This window comes from Prionailurus viverrinus, chromosome B3 (genome assembly GCF_022837055.1).
Source record: "Prionailurus viverrinus isolate Anna chromosome B3, UM_Priviv_1.0, whole genome shotgun sequence".
NCBI lineage: Eukaryota > Metazoa > Chordata > Mammalia > Carnivora > Felidae > Prionailurus > Prionailurus viverrinus.
This window is the reverse complement of record NC_062566.1, coordinates 109157475-109177919: the sequence shown is the minus strand read 5'-3', so window position 1 is coordinate 109177919 and position 20445 is coordinate 109157475. Positions and strand designations below refer to the sequence as shown.

General features: G+C 44.7%; 1 protein-coding gene across 5 annotated transcripts in view; it reads right to left on the bottom strand.

Moving 5' to 3' along the window:
* The window catches only part of PLEKHH1 (pleckstrin homology, MyTH4 and FERM domain containing H1), a 53932-nt gene extending 39775 nt beyond the window's left edge, over positions 1 to 14157 (bottom strand). Inside the window, exons 1-2 of one of the 5 annotated variants that reach the window (XM_047862228.1) lie at positions 13808 to 14157; positions 5980 to 6138 (exon numbers count right to left, since the gene is read on the bottom strand). In XM_047862228.1, coding sequence (XP_047718184.1) covers positions 5980 to 6105 — 126 coding nt within the window. In that variant the 5' untranslated portion in view covers positions 6106 to 6138; positions 13808 to 14157. Of the gene's footprint in view, positions 1 to 5979; positions 6139 to 13456; positions 13730 to 13807 lie in introns of those variants that run through there. The other 4 variants (XM_047862229.1, XM_047862232.1, XM_047862231.1 and 1 more) reach the window with 4 other exon arrangements.
* Positions 14158 to 20445: the final 6288 nt, after the last annotated feature.

Below are 20445 nucleotides of genomic sequence, written 5' to 3'. Positions count from 1 at the left end.
CCCCACACCTCAGTCTCTTCTGCCCTGTGTCTGCATGCTTCCCCTTTCTTTACCCAAGTCACACTCTGAGCTCCCAACCTTTTATGGGAGGGCATTCTGGCTGCATGACAATCAAAGGCAGCCTGGAAGAGAAGATGGGGCCGATCTTATGATCTTATGAAAGTTCAACCTACCCAGACCCAAGGGGCTGTGGAGAGAGGTGTATCTGGATATATTTAAGGACCCTGGGGAATAGAGGAGGAAGGCACTTTAACACATTTTTTATCATGTAATAGTTCAGGAAACACATAGAGAATAACATTTTATTTATTTATTTAAAAAAATTTTTTTTTTTCAACGTTTATTTATTTTTGGGACCGAGAGAGACAGAGCGTGAACGGGGGAGGGGCAGAGAGAGAGGGAGACACAGAATCGGAATCAGGCTCCAGGCTCTGAGCCGTCAGCCCAGAGCCCGATGCGGGGCTCGAACTCACGGACCGTGAGATCTGACTTGGCTGAAGTCGGACGCTTAACTGACTGGGCCACCCAGGCGCCCCGAGAATAACATTTTAAAATATGTATCCACCATTCAGCTTTATCAAATCTTAATTTCTGTCATATATGCTTCTGATGTCTTTAAGAAACGGGCCCCTACAGAGTGGTACATAAAGCTCCCGTCTGCTTTTCCCAGATTTCACTCCTCCCTTTCTAGCATCTACCCCACACTTGGTTGTATTTACATTTTACCTCATTTGATATAGCCCTAAACAACAAGCTTTAGGTTTTAAAACTTTATATAAACCATATTATTCTATATACACTCTCCTGATCTTTTCTGTTCAGTGTTGGTTTTTGAGATTGGTTAATCTTACATATGTAGCTCACTTGATTCATTTTTATTATTTTAATTTTTTTTGAGAGACAGAGATAGAGAGAGGGAGAATCTTAAAAACAAAAACTTTTTAACATTTATTCATTCCTGAGAGACAGAGAGAGACAGAGCATGAGCAGGAGAGGGGCAGAGAGAGAGGGAGACAGAATCCAAAGCAGACATCAGGCTCTGAGCTGTCAGCACAGAGTCTGACACGAGGCTTGAACTCACAAACCATGAGATCATGACCTGAGCCGAAGTCGGCCACTCAACCAACTGAGCCACCCAGGCACCCCAAGAGAGAGAGAATCTTAAGGAGGCTCCACACTCAGCACGGAATCTGATGCAGGGCTCAATCCCAAGATCCCAAGACCCTGGGATCATGACCCAAACTAAAATCAAGAGTCAGACGCTCAACCGACTGAGCCACCCAGGTGTCCCTCACTTGATTCATTTTTAACGGCAATGTCGTATTCCATTGTACAAATACACTCAATATACTTAAACACCTCCCTGTTGAGAGACATTTAGGATATTCCCAATTTTTCATATAGCAATGCTAAATTCTTGTATATAAAAAGATTTATTTTTTTTTTTATTTTTTTTAATGTTTATTTATTTTTGACAGAGAGAGAGACAGAGCATGAGCAGGGAAGGGGCAGAGAGAGCAGGCTGCAGGCTCTGAACTGACAGCACAGAGCCCGATGCGGGGCTTGAACTCACAGACCGTGAGATCATGACCTGAGCTGAAGTCGGACGCTCAACCGACTGAGCCACCCAGGTGCCCCAAAAGATTTCTTATATATGTCTCCATATGACCGATACATTTGGACTTATTTCTACCATTGCATTTTGTGCTATTTACTCCATTTTTTTTTAAATACTCTTTTCATTTTCTTCCCAGACTGGATTTAATAGACTTTATTACATTTCCCTATTCTACTGATAAGTTATATACTCTATTTCTACTTATTACCATTATTATAGACTTAAATTTCAGACTTACAGACTGCTACATGTTCCCCAGTACCTGTTCTCCTCTGTCTCTCATACAAATAACAGCCTCCAACTTTCAACAGAGCATGTAGTTCTCCAGAATAAAGACTATGCTTTCCAATCTTCCCTGCTGCTGGGTACAACCATGTGAATGAGTTTTGATCAATGGGATATGAGGAGAAGCAATGAATGGAACCTTCGGGTCACCACTAAAAGGGACGGGTTTGGAATATGGACATCATGGTGAACCCTCCTCTTCAAACCTACAGCAGACGTCACCCTAGAATTATACGGCTCATGTCTGGAATGTTACACGAGAGGGAAATAAACATCTGTCGGGTTTAAGCCATTGTGACCTTGGGTTCTTTCTTACAGCAGCTGAATTATAATCTAGCTAATACAGTACGCACGGATTTTTTAAAAAATTTATACTGCTTAGACTCATTCTGCTTCCCAAATCTGAGGCTTCACATCTTTCAACAAGTTTGTGAGTTTTTAGAGGCGCCTGGGTGGCCCAGTTGGTTGAGCATCCAACTCTTGATTTCAGCTCAGGTCCTCATCTCACAGTCAAAGGATCAAGCCCCCACAGTGGGTTCCATGCTGACAGTGCAGAGCCTGCTTGGGATTCTCTTACTCTTCATCTCTCTCTCAGCCCCTAACCCACTTGTGCACACATTCATTCTCTCTCTCAAAATAAATATATATTTTTTTAAGTTTGGGAATTTTTAAACCATTATCTCTTTGAGTAACGTTCTCCTTCATTCTCTTTTCCACCTCTGGAACTTTATAGGATCTTGTCATTCTAGCATCCGTGTCTCAGTCTCCGTGCCTTTATCTCTCTGGGCTCCATTCTGGATGACTTTCTCAGGTCCACCTTTCCATTTATTAAGCTTGTCTCAATGGTGCCTAATCTGACATTTAATTTATCTATTGAACATTTAGTTATACAATGAAAACATTTTTTGCTTCTAGCAGTTCTATTTCGTTCTTTTTCAAGTCTACCTAATCTTTTTGAATAGCGTCTTATTCTTGCCTTGTGTGTTCAATCACTTCATTACATCTTCAATAATTTGAAAGAATTCAATTATATTCAATAATATTGAAGGAACTTGCCAACAGTTCCTTATTTGAAGTTCTTGAGGGACCTAGTCTACTTGTTTGTTGTGTATGGGGACTCTAACTCAGTAAAAATTATTCTCTCAAGTATTTAGTCATTTTGAATCATATATTCATCTTTATCATGGCTTTTTTGCCTGTGAGGATCCTGTATAATCTGGGTTGAGGTTTTGTTTCTCCAGAGAGGTTCTGTGTCTGTATCTAGGGTCCTATGGGTACCACTGGCCCAGAACTTAAGGTTCCTAATCCACACAAATAATATAAATTCTAATATTAAACCAATACCCTCATCAGGTTCTCAGGGCATACTTTCCTTTTGCTTTTTGTTTTTTGTGCCCAGAGCCTTGGCTAAGTGTGAGAAACTGTTCTGTCATCTCCCTGTCTTGGTAGATGATTTTCTTTTCCTTATCTTTTTATATTACTTTGACAGTCCTGATTTTATTTTTTTTTTAAGTTTACTTATTTATTTTGAGAGAGAGAGACAGAGAGAGAATGTCAGCTTGGGAGGGGCTGAGAGAGAGAGAGAGAGAGAGAGAGAGAGAGAGAGAGAGAGAATCCCAAGCAGGCTCCGTGCTATCAGCACAGAGCCTGACTCACAGCTGATCCCACGAACCATGAGATCATGACTAAGCTGAAGTCAAGAGTCAGATGCTTAACCAACTGAACCACCCAGGTGCCCCGACAGTTCTGACTTTACATGAAAGTTTCAGTTTCAGCTCCAGCTTCCAACTGACCAGACCTCATCTCTGTCTCTACAGATGCTAAAACTCAAACCTCAAACCTTTCATTACTACAAGGAGGCCGGCCACACAGCCCGTCCCACTCAGCTGTCAGAGTTGAATACCACTTGGGTTCTACTTCTTCATTTCGCCGGCTGAGGATTCCTCCTACTCTTCTCAGTGCATGGCTCTGCACTGAGAAAAATATTTTAAATATTTAATCCAGTATTTCTAGGTGTTTCATAGCAGTCTTTCTTAAAGGTTATTTTGTGGTCCCTATCACTAGAAACAGAAGTCTCTTCCCTCTGAGATGTGTTTTAGACCAGCTGGAGGATCCTTACTTATCTTTTCCTTCCCTCCTACCCCTCCCCAGTCACATATCCTAAGGCAATGTTCTCAGACTGTACAGTGTACAAAACTAATTTCTGGGAGCTTGTTAAACATGCAGATTATGAGCAGCATCCCCAGGATACCTGGATCAGGAGGACTGGGGTGGGGCCCAGGAATGCACACGCTTAGTAAGTGCTCCAGATTTCTGGCCTGGATAGTCCCACGACCACCCTTTGAGAACTACTATCTAAAGCCCATTTCCCTTTACCTGAGATGGCTGAATTCCACCCTTTCTCTTAGCAGTATCTGAACCATATCCATAGGAACCCTGCTGGTCTCTGTTTCGCAAAGCCTGAACTAGTAGACAGCAATGCCAACAGACCCAAAGTTCACAAGTTCTAGTCCAGGCTAGTCGAGGGCCATTATCCTCAGCAGTGGAAATGCAGGGGAAACGCCAATAACTTGTCTTCCTGGACTCCAGGTTGTGGGGCTATCATAAAACAGGCCTTTTACCCAGGCTTTACTAATAAAGACCTCGACATTACTTGGAGAGAGGTGGACTGATTTTTAGTTTTGTACTATGAAGGAAGGGTTGGCTCAGGAGATGGATAATGTAAGCAAAACTAGAAAGAAAAGAGTTGATTCAACTAAGATAGATAGATAGATAGATAGATAGATAGACAGACATAGATATAGATAGATAGATAGATAGATAGATTTTTTTTTTTTTTAGTACAGGACTCTACTCTCCAGACAGGTTATGCTCCAAAATGCCTCTGAAAGTCAGGTGTTTAGACTGTCTCTTCCCACAGAAACATTACAAATGGTGGTCAGTTTCCCAGACCAGCCCATCCACACCTGTAAAGATAATAATCGTTCCCATTTAAGACCTATTCCATGCCAGAACCTTTATATGTGTGACCTGATACAATTCTCAAAATAACTGTGAAAGGCAGACATTTGTGTCCCTGCCTTAGAGGTGAAGGGACTTGCTCAGGGTCACACAGCATAGCTAGTAAGTGGCAGAGCCAGGTGGGTCTGGCTCCAAAATCTGTGTCCTTGTCACTAGAAAATCAGGCTGCCTTTCATAGCTCATCTGCTTAATACAGGGTGAACAGTAAAACATCGTCCCTTCTTCCCCACACTGAAAAAGAAATATTAAGGGAATAACAGAACTTCCACTACAGCCAGTTGACTCAAGAGGTAATGGAGGACCAAGATGTCTATCATTTCTCTGGAGCAGGAGAGAATGCATGATGATAGCTTAGTAAATTGCTTTGATTTGGGCTTAAAAAAGAAATAACTATCTTAGATTTCATTCTGCATGTGTGGAGGGCATCTTATTAAAAGTTCACCTTCTTGCAATGAGTAGTAAATAGGCCCTGGGGATCTAATGCACAGTATAGTGAACACAGACAAGAGTACTGTATTGTAATCATCAAACTTGCTAGGAAACTGGAACTTCATTATTCTAACCCCTAAAAAGAAATGGCAATTACATAATGTGATAAAAGTGCTAATTACCACTACAAAGACAGCCACATTGCAAAATATAAATGTATCAGATTAACATGTGGTGTACCTTAAATTATATAATGTTATATGTCAAATATACTTCAATTAAAAATTAATTAATTAAGGGGCACCTGGGTGGCTCAGTAGGTTAAGCATCTGACTTCGGCTCAGGTCATGATCTCACAGTTCATGAGTTCGAGCCCGGTGTCAGGCTCTGTGCTGACAGCTCAGAGCCTGGAGCCTGCTTTGGATCCTGTGTCTCCATGTCTCTCTGCCCCTCCCCTGTTTGTGCTCTCTCTCTCTCTCAAAAATAAATAAAAATATTTTTAAAAATCAAAACAAAATTAATTAACACCTAGAAAAAACAAAGTTTACCTTCTCTAACTCTCCCTCTCTAACTCCTGCCCTAGCGGACACAGACCTCTGAGATGAGGTTAGGTCTCCAGGACTCACCTTGTCAGCCAGCAGCTCCCTGATCTTGCTGGCCTGCAGGCGGAACCGGAAGAGCTGGGTTTCCAAGGCCAGGCAGCGCTTCTGCCAGTCTACGCTGGCTCGGGTCTCCACCTTGAGTTCTGCCATGATGGAATCCACTTCTGGCTACTCCAGGGAGCCCTGAGAACCAGCACACAGCAAGAGGAGAAGATCAAGAAGTGTGTGAGGAGGAGGGTAGAGAATACAGGGCTACGGGCTGTGAGTTAGTCATTGCTCTCCCTATGTCCCATTGTCACCTTTCTTAGCTCAATGTGTCCTGTTCCAACGTAAGTTAGCTGGGCAAACTCAAGAAATCACGAAATGTGAGAAACTGTAAGGAGAATTGGGCCTCATCTGTGTTTCATTCAATTATCCACTTAACAAATATGTATCCATTCAATAGACATTTATATGCCAGACACCCTTCTAGGCACTGGAGATGCAAAGGTAAATAAAAGAGGCCCCCTTATCTTTGAGTTTTCCAGGGAACTCAGTAAAATCTAAGAGAGAATGTAGTCACAATTGCTAATCAATATGCAGATAAATGGGAACAGGGAAATGGGGTAGACTATGGGAGAGGGATAAAGGGGGGACGATGTTTAGGGAAGGCTTAAAGTGAGTGACATTCATTTGAGATCATATAGCTAACTGGAGGCAGAACCCTGATTTCCAGTTTATTACTGATTCTACTACATCTATATAATGTTATTTATTTATGTATTTATTTACTTTTAACAAATCGTAATTCTGCATTCCTTCCTTCCTTGGATCCATCTATTCATTCTTTCTTTCAAGTAGGTTCCACACCCAGTGTGGGGCTTGAACTCACGACCCATAGATCAAGAGTTGCATGCTTCACCGACTGAACCAGCCAGGAACCCCCATTCAGAGATTTTTGATGAGAAAAAATGGAATGAAAATCCAAAGCTTTGCATGTCCTTGACAATTTCCTATTTAGTTGGGATTCTGTCAGTTGTCATTGAATCATCCTCCTCTGAAACAGATTCTCACTCTAAGTTCTAAAATATAAACCAAAAAAAATTGGTAGACATTTTGCTGTAACCTCTGGAGAATGCCACAAGTCCTTGGGAAACAATGATACAAATTCAGACACCTATAATATCGCCAGTCAGGGGAATTTATCCAGATGTCTCTTGGATAAATTTTAGAGAAGAGAACTGGTTGGGGATGAGAAAATGAAGCAGCATGTATGAGTATGCACGAGAGAGGACACAAACAGAGTGAACACAGGGGAGAGATAGGCTGGAAAACATACCTGCCATCAGAACTTTTAAAATCCTCCCTGCTACTAATAATTACACTTGGCCACCAGCATAAATTTGGTCTGTCCCAAACCATGACACATGATTACTCTAGTATTAGATGATTTTTAAGGAATGACTTATTTTTTTAGGTTGATAATATTTTTAAAATGTGATCTGTCAGAGATACATAAGACTTACAGGTGAAATGATATAATGTCTGGGGGTTGGCAGTGGTCTAGGAAGGAAATACATGAAATCAGATTTATCAAAATATTTCCAAGTTTTGAAGCTGGGTAATAGGTACATGGGAGTTCTTTATACTGGCCTTTTTACTTGAATATATGCCTAGAATTTTCTGTAACAAAACTTTATTTTTTTAAATCCCTTTTCCTTTCTTTAAAAAAAAATTTTTTTTTAATGTTTATTTATTTTTGAGACAGAAAGAGACAGAGCATGAACAGGGGAGGGGCAGAGAGAGAGGGAGACACAGAATCCGAAACAGGCTCCAGGCTCTGAGCTGTCAGCACAGAGCCCGACGCGGGGCTCGAATCCACGGACCGTGAGATCATGACCTGAGCCGAAGTCGGACGCTCAACCGACCAAGCCACCCAGGCGCCCCCCTTTTCTTTCTTTAGGAGCCACATGCCTCAGAAAACCCAGTCACCTCCTGCCCTGTTGCCAAATACCGTCTTGGTGACCAGTGAGTCTCTTTAATGTGTTAACCACCAATACTGCTTCCCACCTCACATTTGACTTTTACATGGATCTTTCTCTCATACCACAAATAGCTATCATTTACTGGGTTCTCAGTGTATGCCAGGCAAGTGTGGCGTCTTTAATCCTCATGACAACACATAAGACAAGGTGTGGGCACTACTGTCTACACTCTCACATGAGGACACTGAGGAACTGAGAGGCTAAATAACTTATACAAAGAGTTCTAGAGCTAGTAAGTAGTGGGGCTGGAGTTCTCGTCCCAAAGTTCCTGCTCTTAGCAACTCTGCTGTTTACACATCCAGAAACTTAAAAGAATTCTGATCTCACAAAGAGTGAGCTGGATTGTTAAGAATGAGAGAAATATTTTACAGGACCTTTTAGGATCCTTGGCAGGATCCTTGGTAGGATATTAGGGTGAACCTGTATTCAAGAGTTTCCAGGGCATCCTGGTCTCAAACCATAACCTGACACCATAACCTTCATAAGCACAGACATTTATCCTACATCCAGACTTTTCATTTAAAAAACAGCGTCAGTAGACCTGCAGAGAAAGGCCCAACAATTAAACACTGATGAGTCTAGTGTCTGCATCTTTCGGTTCTGGGCTGCTCAGAACACTGAACGCATGACCTCAGCCCTGCTCTCCCGGAACTGTCATCCCAAACAATCCCAACATTGTGACCTCCCAGCAATCCCCACCTCAAAAGACTGGGACCGACTGGAACGGGGAGGAAGACAAAAGGCAAAAACAAAACATGACCTTCTCTGAGCTAAGATCACAGCTGAAAAGACAAAACAACCTTGTGGGGCCTCCAGAGAAGGCCAGAGGCTTCATGTTTGATTTGCTTTGTCCTTTAAGGGGGGGGGGGGGTTGCTCTTCCTCGTATAAATAAAAAAAGTGGTAGATCTGAACATAGGACCTGAGTGTCTTGCAACCTAGCTTGGGGCTAAGCATTAGCAGTAAAAACACACAAGTAAAACCTAGGGAGAGGAGAAACTTAATTCTTTTGTGGCACCCTCTTATTGACTGTCAAACTACAGCTCAGATTCCAAGAGGACAGTGGAAAACCAATCATCAAAATCTCCAGGAGCTTGGAAATAAAACATATCATTGGCCTCTGCCTGGTCCTGATATCTGAAATTATCTCTAGACTGCAGGGAGTGCTTTCCCAATCAAGCATCTTATGACATCACACTTTTGAATAGATCAAGTGCTCTGCTTAAACCTCTCCCTGCCCTGGGCACGCTAATGTCAGGGGCGGGGGGTGGGGGGGTGGGGTGGCACGGAAAGAGTTGCGCTGGGCTTGTCTTAGCATGTGAGGAGAGCTACGGGGTTTCGAAAGGGAACTGGAGCAAGGTGCCTGCTGCCAAGCGCGTGGCCCAGAGGCTCTTCCGACAGAAGCAGGTGGTTGCCGCGGCAGCTAGAAAACATGAGGCAAAACATAAAAGCAAAATACCAGTACAGTGAACTTCACCTGCTTGGTCACCTTGTACTTGTACCTCCCATAAAGACTTGCAAAGATGAGCAGAAATTAACTTAGAGAACAGTTTTTAACTTTCCAAAGCACTGTATAGGAGTTATTTCTCTCCTTATCCTCTCAATATCCCTGAGATGTAGGACAAGTGATACTATTCACAGTGAACAGATAGATGAGAAAACCCAGCGCATCCATGCCTTGAGACATAGAGCTAAGCAGTGTCAAAGCTGGGCCAAGAATGATCTCCCAGCATACAGAACATCCTCTTTCCGTGAAGATGCTTCAGTAGTGGTGGTGGAGTCTCATGCTACCCAGCTAGCCTAACAGATAGAACATTAATGGCAAAATAGGTGGGGAAATGAGAGAAGGGACAAAACCCAGCTCAACTGTTCTCTTTGTTTTTTAGTCTGGAAAGCTTCAAATATACACAAGAAGTAGGGAGAACAGTACAATAAATCCCCATGCACCCTCCCCCGAGCTACAATGGTTGACTCACGGCCACTCTTGTGAAATCCACTTCTCTTGATTCCTATTAGTGTCCAGCAGGCTACACTGCCCGGCAAGTGACCACACAGCCTTGACTCCTGCTTTGGAACTCCCTAAGTCCTCCAGCATCCTGGGCTGACACAGCCACAAGGCTGGAGCAGCATGCCTCAGAGGCAGGGGCTGCATGCAGGATGGGTGATGAAAAGGGGGCACAGGGAGTCCTTAGGTGACCTCAGACTTTGAGCCTGTATCAGAGAAAACACAGACTTGACCTGGGATGGCTCTGGAAGGTTTAGGGATTTGACCAGAAATTGACAAAATGCTGAGGTTAAATTTAATTCAACCAACTTTTGTGAAGTGATTTCTACGTGCAAGGTTGGGGACATAAAGATGAATTAAAGATCCCATGGCTTGTAGGGCTCAGGTCTACAGTCTGAATATCCTGGAACTTCCCTACAAAGAGGACCAGTCAATACAAGAACATAAAGGAAAGAGGCCAGAGGCCACTGCAGGAGGCTTCAGAAGGTAACAGGAACTCTGTTCTGGGTACAATTTCCACTGGGCTCTCCTGTGTCACCTCATTATGGTTCACTCTGAATGTGAGCACCTTTTGTGATTTCCACTTGCTAGTGGTAGGCTACCATCATCTTCTACAAGTGCTAGACTAGACTGACTACCTGCCCAACTATGGGAAAGGAAGAGCTTTGTGCCCCTTTTCTGGGGACAGAGCTGGGGGAGGGTGAGTGCATACAGGGGCATAGCTCCCTCTGACCGCACCATGTCATCTGATCAAGCCAACAATTTGTGTTTTACTCTTGGGTGCTGAGGCAGCACATTTCACAATGTTGGAAGAGACAGGAAAAGGTGAGCATGTTCCAGCCTTCGGGGATCTAAATACCAGAAAGGACTAGGACAATCACGAATAGCATCCTTTGAGAATAAAACCAGTAAAGGGAAACAGCAGAGTGTAGTACTTCCGATCTCCTCTCCTGGTGCCAAACAAGCCTGGGTTTGAGTACTGGCTCAGGCACTAATTAATCATGTGACCTTAAACCATTTGCCTAACTCTCTGAGCCTCAGCTCCATTTCGAAATTGAGAGCAGTAATATTTGAAAAGGAGGGCAATAATATTAGGTTGAATCATGGAATTATCAACATTTAACCATTTTTTGACTTTCAAAAAATGGCAATTTCATAGGCACACTAGGTCATATTTTTTTTGAGAATTAAAGGAGATATCACAAAAGCCTGGCACACAGCACTCCATATTGATAGCTACTATCAACAAAGAAAAGGCAAACCAACAGTGCCTCGGCATACTAGGAGATGTGGCTCATACATGTGCTCACTACCAGATCTACCTCAGAGAGGTGAGGGGATTTTTAAAGATTATTTTACCACTTTTTTTTTTAAGTTTATGTATTTATCTTGAGAGAGATAGAGCATGAGTGGGGGTGAGGGAGGAACAGTGAGAGTGAGACACAGAGAGAGAGAGAGAGAGAGAGAGAGAGAGAGAGACTCTCAAACAGGCTCCACACTCAGCACGGAGCCTGAGTCAGGGCTCAATCCCATGACCATGAGATCACGACTTGAGCCGGAATCAAGAGTTGGGTGCTTAACTGACTAAGCCACCCAGGTGCCCCTTTATCTCTTTATTTTTGAGTACTGAACAAAAGTGTATACGGTACAAAGTAAGGCTTCTTCCCACCTTGTCCCTCAGCCACAGTGTTATGGGGTTTTGTGTCTTCCAGAAATATCCAGTGTAGACATAAGCATTCTTATACATGTTGCATACACATACACAAACACAAATGGTAGCACACTCTACATGCTGTCCTTAACCTATAACTTAGAGATCTTCCTGTATCAACATACACACCCGCTCCGTCTTCCCTTCATTCTCTTTAACAGCTTTATTGTTTTCTACTGTGTAGCTATTACATGACTTAAGAGTCCCTTATTTTTTTTATAAAGCTTTTTATAACTTTAAAAAATTATTTACTTATTTTGAGAGAGAGAAAGAGAGAGAACATGCACGAGAGCAGGGGAAGGGCAGAGAGAGAGAGAGAGAGAGAGGGAGAGAGAGAATCCCAACAGGCTCCACACCGTGAGTGTGGGGTTCGATCTCATGAACTGTGAGATCATAACCTGAGCCGAAATCAAGAGTTAGACGCTTAACTGACTGAGCCACCCAGGTGCCCCAAGAGTCCCTTACTAACACACATTTGGGTTGTTTGAAAACTTTTGCTAAAATAAACAATGCTGCAACAAATATATGTCATTTCATATACATAAGAGTATATCTGAAGGATAAAATCCCAGAAATGGAATTGTAGCGTTAAGTGAGAACACGTTTTTAAATGGCCAAATTGTCCAGATTGCCTTTCCGAGACTATTCTAATTCATACTCCAGCCAGCAATAAGTGCCTGTTTTCCCACGGAGGAGGTCAGTTTCTAATTCATTTTTGACAGAAAGGAGAGACGGCTCAACTGGGCTATCCAGAGAAGACTCAGCTGGGCTATCCAGGGAATGCCGGATGGTGGCTCAGCAGCCAGCCTGCTGTGAACTCACCCAGATCAGGACTGAGAAAATCCTCGCACCTTAACCTCAACATGTACAGCATCTATACAACACTCTTCAAACCAAAAGGGGCACAGAGTTCCCCACATGGAAACACAGCCTCACAGAGAGAAGGGAATAGTAAAGAGTGCACAACGGGGGAGCAGAGTAGGAGGTACATGTTTCTTCCGGGGAGCTGGTGACTTCTGAGGAGGGCAGAAGGGGCCCCACATTTTCTCAACTCAGTTGTTAGTCTCAATGAGTCTGAGACCACAGGGGGTAGGTACCCTGTCATAACCCAGCTCTGAGCAGGCCTCCAAAGCAGTCTATGAGAGGGAAGGTAGCTGATAATGGACTACACCCCACCTTAGGAATTTAGGAGGCTTGGGTTTGAGTTTTGCCTTTTCCACTTTTTAGCTATATAACCTTGGGCAGATCACAATTTTTCTGAGACTGTTTCCTTCTTTATAAAATGGGGATAACAGTATGCAGAAACACTAGGTAACTGATGTTAGTTAAGTGACGTTACCACATGTAGAGTCTGGAACACAGAAGACAGTCCAAAAAGCCTGAGGAAAGAATCCACGACTTTTCCATTGAAATTGTTATTAAAATGATCTTTCAAGTGGAAACTGTACCAGGAACTAACGTTCTGTCCAAAAGAGTTTATGAGATGGACTCACAGTAAAAGCTTACGGAGATGTCCTGGCAGGGAGGAAACCCACACGGGGCAGATTCTACTTCCAGGTGAGGGTCTTCACTGCCTCTGCTACCCCCATTAAGGCTTCCTGGTCCCTGGTGATAAAGTCACTACGGCTCCTAGGACACAAAGCTACTGCTGTCACTCGGTGCCCAACTTGTTTTCTTTTCTGCTTGGCTGACCTGCCTCTAGGAGTCTAGCCGGACCAACAGAATCCCTAAGAGAACTACCGAGAAACCACAGAGGAGATTACCTGAGACGAGGCGGGGAGGAGGGCGGGAGGCGGAAAGCGAGAGGGCAAGAGAGCGCTCGGCTACGCAGTGGGACGCCTGCAAGTGCGCCCGAGGGCCCTTCCCGGGGGCAACCGGCTCGAGCCGGTCCCAAACTCCCGCTCCTCCCGGGAAAGGCGACTCCTCGCCGCTTGGTGCGAGTCCCCCGAGTCCTACCACGGCTGCCAGCGCCCTCAGCGCCAGGCGGGCAGGCACCTGCTCTGGAATCGCCCTCCGGCAGGAGGGAGCCCTTCCTCTCCGCTCCGCCAAACACCTCCCCGCCAGCGCACACCGCCAAGCCCGTCCCTGCCTGCGAGGCGCGCGCGGCCGCTCACCTCCCGCCAGCTCGCGGACGCTCCCGCCGCCCACCCGGCACACGGGCGCCCTCCGCGCGCGTCCGCCGCTGACCTTGCGTCCTTCTAGCCCGAGTCCGCGGCGACCGCCGGGTCTCCGCTCCGCGGCAGCAGGGGTCGCGGTGGGCGGGGCGGGGGCCGGGCGGGGTGCCCGCGGGCTGGCCGCACAAAGCCAAGCCCGGCCTCGCGGCGCCCCATTCAGAGCCGCGCCGCGCCCCCTCCTCCCGGGCCGCTCCTTAAAGGCCGAGCGCCGGCGCGGCTCCTCGGGCGGCTCGCGGAGAGGCACAGGAAATGACCTCAGCAGGCTCCAGCCTCCCACCTCTCCGCGCCGCCCGGCTCGTCCCTGGGGCGGCGGGGTCTCCCGGCCCCCGCTCCGAGCTCTCCGCGGGGACCGCACCAGCCGCGGAGGGCGGCCGGGAGCCCCGGGAGCTGCTCAGCGCCCGGCCAGCTTGGGACCTTCGCAGGATGGGGCGCAAGACCAGACCTCACCCCCCAAAGGAGGTTCCAGCATTTGCTGGCAATCTGTGAGAACTGTAACGCCCGGATATTTAGAGCAGAAGTCCTTATTTCCAACAGGCTGTCCCACTGCCAGACCCAGGTTATGATTTCTAATTTGGAAAAAAAAAAAAAAAAAAAAAAGTCACCGTGGCCCCGAGTGTACTTTGCTTGCTTATGTACGTTTGTCTATGCATTATTTATGTTAAAGGAGCAGGCCGAAGAGCCAGAAAGGCAAACCGGACGCTGCCTGCTGGGCAGCTAGAGCAGTCTTCATACCCTCGTTCTACAAGGGCTTGCAGTCCCTTAGCGCACCGGTACAGTCCTACACTCAGAGGGGATTGGCACACTCGACTTTTTTGGTTAGGCGGGTTTGGGGTAAAGAAGATGAATATGGAGACTATAGGAGGAAAGGAGGCACGTTTCAAACGGTTTTCTTGGCCAGTCCTGCAGGCTCTCTGTCCAGGCCTGAACCGAGGCAATCACCACCAGGACCCACTTCTGCAAAGGCGCTTGGAAAACTCACTCCGGGCCTTGATGAAGGATCCTCTGGCTCCACCCCAAGTTTGAATTTGAATCTCTGGAGGTGAGGCTGTCAGATTACCCAGCTAACAACTTCCCCAGGCAATTCTCCTGCACAACTTTGAGAGCCCAGATACTATAGAAAGCTGGTCCCAGTAGTAGTAGTTTAGGAGGCCAAGGGCAAAAGTTCAACTGGGCCAATGGGACTCCAGGGCTGAACTTGCAAATGGATTCATAGCTCCTGGGGATTGAGATAGGTCAACCCCAGACTGTGGGACACTGACCTCTGCTATCCCTTCAACACTCAGGAAGATGCCTAAGGAAGCTCAAAAGCAAGTCTTCTGGAGTTTGTTAAGGATGATTCATTGGTTCATTCATGCTTTCATTCACCTTCATGAACATTAGATTTCAAATAATATAAAAGGGCTAACAATGAAAAATGTCTACCTCCCACCCTGCCCTGTCCCCCAGATCACTCCTCCCCAAACACAGAATTTCCTTTCAAGATATTTTATCTATAAAGCATTCATAAATACATATGCATTCATACGTTTGTGTATATATACGGTTGACCCTTGAACAGCATTGATACCAACTGCACAGGTCCACTTATACATGGATCTTATTCAATAAATATATTGCAAATGTTTTTTGGAGATTTGCAACAATTTCAAAAAACTTGCAGATGAGCCACATGCCTAGAAATACCCAAAAAAAAAAAAAAAAGTATTATTGGAAGAATATGGTATTTAATACATATAATGTACAAACTATGTGTTAATCAACTGTTTTTGTTATCAGTAAGGTTTCCAGTCAACAGTGGGCTACTAATTAAGTTTTTGGGGAGTCAAAAGTTATACTCAGATTTTCTTTTTAATTTTTTAAGTTTATTCATTTATTTTGAGAGGAAGAGAAAGAGAATGTGTGTGAGCCAGCAGGGGAGGGGCAGAGAGAGAGGGAGAGACAGAATCCTAAGCAGGCTCTGCAGAGTCAGCACAGAGCCCTGTGGGGGGCTTGAACTCATGAACTGTGAGATCATGATCTGAGCTAGAACCGAGAGTCGGACGGACACTCAACCAACCGAGCCAGCCAGTATAGGCAACCCTATACTCAGATTTTTTACTGCATGGAGGTTGGTGCTCCTAATCCTGGCATTGTTCAAAGGTCAACTATATATATAGTCGTATATATGTATTCATATCCCCTTTCAACACTAAGGAAACATCCCTTGCTTTTTTTTCCCTCTTGACATTACCATTTGTTGACTCTTGTTGACTCATCAGCACACTTAGAGATGCTTTATTTTTTTAGGGGTCCCCTAGTGTTCCTAATGATGGATATTTAGGATGTTTCCAATCTTTGGAAATGCTTTGCTACAGTGAATATCTATGTGCATACTTCTTGGTCCACATTTATGACTATCTTTATGGTTTAATATTTAGAAGTGGAATTGCTGGCTCTACACACAATATGAATTTTAAATTTCATTAGATGCAACCAAATCACCCTCAAAGGAGGCTGCACCACCAACCTATACTTCTTTCAGTGTGTTTTGAGTGCCCCTTTGTTCCCTCCCACCACACCAGTCAAGTGATTTATCACGAACTACAAAGCTTTTAAAAAGGGAGGATTAAATGAGTTCATATGCATGGATGATTTTAAAACACTGCTAGCACACAGGAAGGTTCAAGAAAGTGTTAGCCTTTGGTCTCCCAACCACACTCCTCCCTGTGACCTCTTCTTTCCTTTGGGCTCTGTTTCAATACCAGCTCTGTAAACTTGAGCAAGTTCCTTAGCCTCTCTGGGACTCGGTTTCCTTTTCTCTAATATGTATGATCTCTCTCTCTGGAGTTGGTTTGAGGATTAAATCAGATAATAGAGTTACATAAATTTTGGAATACAATCATTGTTCAATAAGTGATAGCTATCCTTCCCTCAAACTTTCCCCCCAGCTTTTATTTTGAAAATTTCAAACCGACAGAAGTTGCAAAAAATAGTGCATCAAACACCCATATACTTTTTTCCATGTTTACTTTCTGTCTTTACACATATATAATATATATTATAATATATTATATTATATATTGGTGCTATTTAAGTTATATATTATATATATTATATATTTCATATTTCTAATATATTATATATTACATATATTATAATATATAATTTTTCCCCTAAACCATTTCAGAGTTGTGCACATCATGACCTTTTAGCCCTGAATATTTCAACATGTACCTTCCCAAGAACAAGGATGTTCTCCTAATATTATCACACTTAGGAAACTTATTAATACAATACTATCATCTACCATACAGACCATATTAAAATTTCCCCAATTGTCCCAACAATGTCCTTTATAGCTGAGTTTTATAGCTCTTCTATTTATTATTATTAGTCCCTACCTAATACCAGAATGAATGGATGCCTAGAGAATAATTTCATCCCCTCCTCTGTCCCAGGGAGAGGGTGACTCCCACAATTCTAGAGCCTAGTATTCCTCAGTGGCTTCAGGTAATCAATAACCACGCTAGCAGGGAAAGTCACAGGCAGGGCAGAGTTTCCCATCTAATGCTAGGGATTGTCCCACCAGCTGTCTTGGCTGATGTCACCTCCTCTGCCTGGCTCCAGCCGCCCGATGCTGGCAGCCCAGGAAGATTCTGTCCACCTCCCCTCCAAACCCTGGCTGGGCTTCTGGTGTCTCCTCCACGTCCCCCATTGGCCTCCAATCAGCAGAGGCAGCTGTGAAAGCTTCAGTGAGGGAAACCTGGCTCCTCCGTCACCCTCAACCACAGCCCTCCCCATGCCACCCCATCCCTAGATGAATTTCTATGAACCTCCAGGCTGGCCTACCCCTAACTTAACCCTGGAATTAAGGGTTGAGATGTCAAGACACTATCTTTTCCCCACAATCATTCTGTCTTTTTTTTTAATGTTTATTTTTGAGGGGGAAGGGGGGATAGGCAGAGAGAGAGAGAGGGAGACAGAGGATCTGAAGCCAACTCTTCCCTGAGAATGGAGAGCTGAGAGCTGAGAGCCCGATGTGGGGCTGGAACTCACGAACTATGAGATCATGACTTGAGCCAAAGTCGGTCGCTTAACCAACTGAGCCACCCAGGCGCCCCAACAATCTTTCTGTCTTAAGTCACCTTTTACGTAGCCTTCCATGGATCTGAGACTAACAGTCAAACTGGCCACTGATCACATCCAGACAGTAACATCAGCTGATGCTGATATTCTTCTCTCCCCCCCCCTCCTTCCCATTCATTTGTTCATTCATTCATGATAACTGACTTTTAGATTGTTCCAGGTACTCTATTAGATGCCCAACTATTAACTTGGATAAATCATTTCCTTGCTTCCTGCCTCAGTACGTCCTGTTGTAAACTGGGGAGGAAAAGGCAGGATTATGAGAGAATCATTACAGCAGAGGGGAATTTGCAAAACTGAAGTAAGGAAAAGCCATCTTGGGCACCATATTTGGTGTTGTAGTGGGAAGTAGAGGAGAACAGGAAGGCTGGTGGGAGCCTGCCTGAAAGTCTCCAAGGCCCCAGATCCCTCTACGGGTCCATGCAGAAGCGGCACTCATGACACTTAAAGCTCATTCCTGTTTGATATTAGTTTGTTATTATACTGGCCTGACAGCAGACAGAGGAAGAAAGCCATCGTGTGCCCTGAGTGGAAGGCTCAGTTGGGCCATTGAAGCTGAGGATCTCCTTTTACTTTTCTGAGAAGAGGATGAGGCCTTGGTGGCCACTCACTGTGAACATGTCTGAACCAATTTGGTCCTCTGGCAATTGACAGGATCCTATACTCACGGCCCCTGGAGATGAGAGGTGACTGGAGACCATTCATCTCCTCTTCTATAACCTCTTACAGGTGGGATAGTAAAAATGGCCAAAATTCTGTCAATTATACAGACATCAGCAAGGAGGCGCAAAAATTTCTACAACTTGCTTCAAGGGAGTCAGGGAGTTGGCCTGGTCTGGTTTTTACACATTATTCATGTGAGGGCCCATATCCTCTTTCTGGCTAACTCCTTACTTTGGAAACCTCTAGCATACCTCAAGCACATTCAGCCTACTGGTGTAGGCTTTGATGCCATTTGAAGTGCTTATGTAATCACCCTCTAGACTACAAATTCCTGATTAGAATACTTTCGATGCTAACTAACCACTCCAGGGGGTAGAGAAGATCGGTGTATATACAGACACACCATGTGGTTTGACATCATCAGTTTAAGTCCCATCTTTACCACATCTGTGCTGATGTAACCTTGCGGCGGGTGCTTAATTCCTCATTGGTAAAGTGGTATAACATCTCTTGCCCCATAGGGTTGTTGGAAGGGTTAAATGAGATAGTATTGTGTCTGGCATGTAGCAAATTCTGTATAAAAGGTAGCTTTTGTTATTCATTCTTTGAACAAATATTTGCTAGAGGTATAATGTTTATGAGATACTCTCCCAGGTTGCTAATATGTACTGTACTAGGTCAAGAGGTGGTGATATCTCAAGGAGTTCTCTTTGTTGCAAGATTGCAATAGATAAGAAACATGGTTTGAGAGAAGGAATAACTCTAGGAGAACTAGCAAAATGTTTGACAATTCATCTTCCCATGTCCTGGGCTTTCTAGAGATCCCACTTCTCAACACCACTTGTTTTCTCTGAGTGGGGATCTGGACTCCAAAGAAGCCCTACCTGCTTCACTGAAACTCTCCCAAATCAACCACCCTGTCTTCTGCCTTCAGGGCCTTGTTCTCAGTTGTTTTTGTTAGGAGACTAAAGGGGAAAAGGGAGGGAGAGGAGAAGGGGGAGGGACCTCAGAGTCCCAGGATCCCGGGGGCTGGTCCTTGTCCAACCTTCTACCTCAGGAGCCAGGGGCAGAGGTTGGCAACTCTTGGGTTACGAAGAAGTCAGGAGGCGATTCTACTGCTGAATCTCTGGGAGCAGCTAGAGCAACCAGGGGCTGGGTCAGAAAGGCTCAGGGTCATTGTCCAATTCAGGTAGGAGAGCAGTGATCAGACATGCAGAGAGATGCAGGATAGGAAGGAAATGAGAGTCCAGAGGCAGAATTCTGTATTGTGTGTGTGTGTGTGTGTGTGTGTGTGTGTGTTGGATGGTGGGAGTGTCCTAACTTTGGGCATGGACTCTTCTTTCATTTATTCATTCAGTTACTCAAGAACAAATATTTACGGAGTAGTTACCATTTTTCAGGCACTGTGTGAGGAAACAAAGTGTGGCAAATGTGACCAATGAACTCAGGGCACAGACTTCAAAACCAGACATGCCTGTCATTGAATCCTGGGTCTTCCCAGTGGGGAGCATGGCAAATGATCTATCCAGTCCAGCTGTGGGCTCCAGAGCCAGACACAGCCAGACAGAGCCGGGCAGAGAGCAGAGAAGAAAGAGGTTCTTCATTTGTAAACAGGAATCAGTATTCTTTCCTTAGAGGGTAGTTGGAAAGATGGAGATAGGGTCTGCCCCAGTATCTGGCATATGCACCCAGTAAGTGTTACTGAATGGAGGTATAAAGGACTAGCAAGATGCCCAAAAGAGTAGGGACTTGGAAGCTCACAAAGAGCAATGGGTGGAAGGAAGGCCTGG